Source organism: Cyphomyrmex costatus, unplaced genomic scaffold, assembly GCF_001594065.2.
Source record: "Cyphomyrmex costatus isolate MS0001 unplaced genomic scaffold, Ccosl1.0 scaffold1320, whole genome shotgun sequence".
Classification (NCBI taxonomy): Eukaryota; Metazoa; Arthropoda; class Insecta; order Hymenoptera; family Formicidae; genus Cyphomyrmex; species Cyphomyrmex costatus.
This window is the reverse complement of record NW_017275305.1, coordinates 100046-105142: the sequence shown is the minus strand read 5'-3', so window position 1 is coordinate 105142 and position 5097 is coordinate 100046. Positions and strand designations below refer to the sequence as shown.

Sequence of the window (5097 nt, the reverse complement as noted above, 5' to 3'; positions counted from 1 at the left end):
GGAGGCACGGCAGTGTCGCGCGCTTGGCTTAGCGCCGAGACACTACCGTGTCTCCAGATCAATTCAACACAATCCAACAACTACACAGCCAGAGAAAAGCAATGAACTCGTAATTGAAGCATTAGCAAACAGTATCCAAGAATTCAGTTATGACCCTGAAAATGGTCTAACCTTCGATAAATGGTACAACAGATACGAGGACGCATTCACGGCAGCACGTGCTTAAGTGGACGAACAAGCACAAGTACGACTATTATTACGGAAATTGGACCAAAAGTCACACTGAAAGTATGTTAACTACATTCTTCCAAAGACGACAAAGGATTTTGATTTCAAAACCACAATGGACAAGCTTAAGCAGATCCTTTCGTTACAAACCACTATTTTTAGTAGACGTTATAACTGCTTAAAGACAAAGAAAAATGATAACGACGATTTTGTCACGTATGCAGGCATAGTCAATAGGAATTGTGAGGATTTTCAATTCACAGAATTAGGACCTGAACAATTTAAATGCTTAGTTTTCATTTCAGGTCTACAGGCAACTAAAGATTTTGAAATTAGAGCGAGATTATTACGTAAACTAGAAACACATTCTACTGACAATCCGGTCACACTACACGACCTAGTAAATGAATGTCAACGAATTGTGTCACTTAAAATGGACACGGCATTAGTAGAGAAACCAGCGCAATCTAACGTACATAAAGTTGAACGCAAAAAGCAAGGTTTTTCTAAGAGCGCTAAAGACAAGTTACAATCCAAAGCATCAGGCATACCAAAGTTTCCATGCTGGAATTGTGGTTGTATGCACTACGCTAAATATTGCGACTATCTCAAGCATGAATGCAGTACTTGCAAAAAGATAGGTCACAAGGAAGGATATTGCAATAGCGCCCGAAAGCCGAAAATCAATACCAAATCAGAGAAAAAGTCTGAGAAGAAATTAGACGATCAACGTACAGCAAAATCTAATGTTGTCATCTCTGTAAATCAGATTCAATTTCAAAATAAGCGGAAATTTATCACAGTCAAAATTGATGAACAAGAAGTTAAACTTCAAATTGATACAGCTTCAGACATAACGCTTATTTCTCAAGAGACTTGGCAACTACTTGGGAAACCAACAACAAAGGTATCATCGATGTCAGCATACAATGCATCTGGTGATCCATTAGAAATAATTCAGGAGATGGAATGCGATGTCACGCTAAACGGAGTAACAAAAAAAGGGAAATGCTACATCACTAAAGTGCCAGGACTGAATTTATTTGGTATAGAGTGGATATAGATCTATTTAATCTATGGTCGATTCCAATAAACAAATTGTGCCATACAGTTAAGTCACAATTAACAGATGAGCATGTTGAACAATTAATCACAAAATTCCCTAAAGTATTCAAAAAGGAGCTAGGACTATGCACCAAAACAGAGGTAAAACTACATTTAGTACCGGGGATTAAACCGACATACATCCAGAAACGCCTTGTTTCATATGCTGCACTACCTAAGATTGATGCCGAATTACAACGTCTCGAGAAACTAAATATCATTGAGAAGATTGATTTTTCATTATGGGCAGCACCTATTGTAGCGGTCAACAAACCTAACGGGAAAATTCGCTTATGTGCAGACTACTCCACTGGATTAAATGCAGCGTTACAGCCAAACAAACATCCGCTACCACTTCCTGATGACATTTTCGCCAAATTAGCGGGTAACAAATGTTTCACGGTAATCGATTTCTCGGATGCATATTTTCAATTGGCAGTGAATGAAGATTCGCAAGAACTATTAACCATCAATACGCATCGCGGGTTATTTAAATTTAAGAGATTGCCATTTGGTGTCAAATCTGCACCAGGAGCTTTTCAACAGATTGTTGATGCAATGATAGCTGACATGCCCTTCGTTAGCGCATATTTAGATGATATAATAATATGCAGCAAGACAGCGACAGAACACATGGATCATCTAACTAAACTAATACAAAGAATTGAGGACTACGGATTCGCATTAAGCTCCGACAAGTGCCAATTCTTTACAAAGCAAGTGAAATTCCTCGGACACATTATTGATGAACAGGGACTACAACCTGACCTCGACAAAATCAACTGTATCAGGAAAATGCCACCACCTAACAATATCAGCGAACTTCGAGCATTTCTCGGAGCCATTAATTACTATGGAAAATTCGTATACAAGATGCAACAATTGAGAGGGCCACTGGATCAATTACTGCGGAAAGATACAGCCTGGAACTGGTCTCCCCGATATCAACAGGCATTTGAACAACTCAAAGAGGTGTTGCAAAGTAAGTTATTATTAACACTACGATCCATCGGTCCCCATTGTAGTGGCAGCGGACGCATGTAACACAGGCATAGGTGCAGTAATATTCCATGAATATCCTAACGGCAGTCGGAAAGCCATCTATCATTCATCAAGAACTCTCACCGAGGTTGAAAGAAACTACAGTCAAATTGAAAAGGAGGCTTTAGCACTCATATTTGCAGTCATCAAATTTCATAAATTAATTTTCGGGAAGAAATTTATTCTAGAGACTGACCATAAACCTTTATTACACATCTTCGGAAACAAAAAAGGCATTCCAGTGTACACAGCAAATAGATTACAAAGATGGGCATGTACATTATTATTATATGATTGCGAGATCAGATACATTTCCACGGATTCATTTGGTTATGCTGATTTCTTGTCAAGATTAATCAACTCACGAGCACAACCAGACGAAGAATCAATTATTGCCGTAACTCATATGGAAGCGACAGTGAAACAAATTCAACAAGAGTCAATCAAGGCGCTAACAGTAACGTTTGAGGACATTCAACATGGAACCAAGAATGATTTAATTCTTCAATCAGTAATCAACTACCTAAACCATGGTTGGCCGTCAAACAAGAAAGACATCACTGAAGACATTCAACCGTACCACATTAGACGCAACGAATTATTAATGGTAAACGGCAGCTTAATGTTAGGTGAACGCGTGATAATACCTCCAGAATTACGCAATAAAGTTCTTCGTCAAATACATAAAGGACATCCAGGAATGGAAAAAACCAAAGCAATAGCAAGAAGCTACGTCTACTAGCCCAAGATTGACAACGACATCGAACATGCAGTGAGAACAGTAAATGTAAATGTGCATGTGCAAGGAAATCACCTGTCAAAACGCTGTTACAATCATGGCCAATATCGGATGCTCCTTGGGAACGTATTCATGTGGATTTCGCGGGGCCTTTCCATAACAGCTACTTCCTAGTGATAGTAGACGCCAAAAGTAAATGGCCCGAAATTTACATGACAAAAACAATTACGTCAACGCAAACGCTTAAATTTATCAAAGACGCTTGCTCACGATTTGGTATATCAAAAACCATTGTAACAGACAACGGAACGCAGTTTACAAGCCAGTCATTTCAAGATTTTTGTGAACTAAATGGCATACAACACTTCCGGTCGGCACCATATAATCCCCAATCTAACGGACAGGCAGAGATCCTCGTGGACATCTTTAAGAGGGGTATAATGAAAATCAACGAAGGAGAGGAAATAGAGGAAACATTAAATACATTCCTTACAACATACAGGTATACTCCAAACAAGTATATAGACGGGAAATCACCTGCAGAAATTATGATCGGCAGGAAAGTGAGGACCATGCTAGACCTACTTAAATCTACCAAGCAACCAGAGACTCCCCGACATAATATCAAACAAGAGGAACAATTTAATAAACAACATGGAGCTAGAGATAGGAAATTTAATTGCGGTGATTTGGTCTACGCTAAACAGTATGTGGGTAATTCATGGAAGTGGATTCCCGGTACCATCATAGAACAAATTGGCAACGTCATGTACAACATCTTGTTAGATTCAAACAGAAGACAGCCACTTGTCCGATGCCATACCAATCAACTCTTGGACAGATACGCTGAGGGAGAATGTCGAGCAGATTCCAACGCAAGATTACCGCTCGACTTATTGATGGAAGAATTCCAAGTGGATCAAGAAGATGATAATCAAAGTGAGAACTTTGTAACACCTAGAACCTCGGCAGCATCATCGGATGATGAACCAGAGCAGGAAAGAATCTTGGAAGACCGTCCCAGGAGAACGATAAAATTACCAACATTCCTGCATGATTATGTGCTTTATTAAGAAGAGGGGGTGTTGGCGAGTCTACATGTAACAGACTGTCGAGATAGCGCGCAGGTCATTGGGAAAAGCGTGCGTGCATATATATAGTCTATGTCTATGGACAAGAGTACGAATAATAGAGTGTGTAACTGTAATAATAAAGATATTAACAGGATTATTTATTATACAGGCGTGTATTACTTGATCCATCTCGTACAGTATCTAACATATTCATAATTAATATTGTGAGGAACGATTGTTCTGTTAATCAATTTCGTAATAACATTATACCAAAACACTTATTACGTTTATTAGTGTATTTGATTATGTATATGTAAAAGATTTAGACATTGGAATTAATAAATATTCACTTCCATTGCATTATCTTTCAATAATAGAATGTAATATGTTAAAATATTTTAGAGAACGTCAATGTAGGTATACTGGAAAAGCACCGTTCGGATACTATCACCAAGAAAGAGAAATTATAATAAAGTTCTTAATACTGAACATTAGAAACAAACATACAATAACGTAACATTATAACAAAACACTTATTACGTTTATTAGTGTATTTATTCCAATGTCAAAATATTACATACGTATAATCAAATATGCTAATAAACGCAATAATTTGTTTTGGTATAATCAGAACAATCCTTATCACGATATTAATTATTAATTAGAATAATAATTTGTAAACGTATACTTATGAAGATATACGTGATTGAAAACTAGTTAACTTACACTCTAAAATCTTGAATCAAATATAGTGTTCTAGGTGAGAGATCAAACTATAACAGTTTTTTATATTTTAAAAATAAATCACAAAAGATCAGTATTAATTTTAAAATATTTGATTCAAGATTTTGGAGCACATGTGTGTGAGTTAACCAGTTTTCAATCATGTGTATCTTCATAAGTATACATTTA

The 5097-nt window shown here is 37.2% G+C and overlaps 2 protein-coding genes across 2 annotated transcripts; both read left to right on the top strand.

Moving 5' to 3' along the window:
* Positions 1–343: 343 nt before the first annotated feature.
* On the top strand, positions 344–3115 carry LOC108782678 (uncharacterized protein K02A2.6-like). The gene is made up of 3 exons (XM_018551002.1): positions 344–1274; positions 1340–2314; positions 2358–3115. Exons 1-3 carry the CDS (start codon positions 344–346, stop codon positions 3113–3115), a joined length of 2664 nt encoding a protein of 887 aa, XP_018406504.1.
* Positions 3116–3324: 209 nt separating this feature from the next.
* Positions 3325–4185, top strand: LOC108782677 (uncharacterized protein K02A2.6-like). Its single transcript, XM_018551001.1, has one exon. It carries the CDS (start codon positions 3325–3327, stop codon positions 4183–4185), a length of 861 nt encoding a protein of 286 aa, XP_018406503.1.
* Positions 4186–5097: the final 912 nt, after the last annotated feature.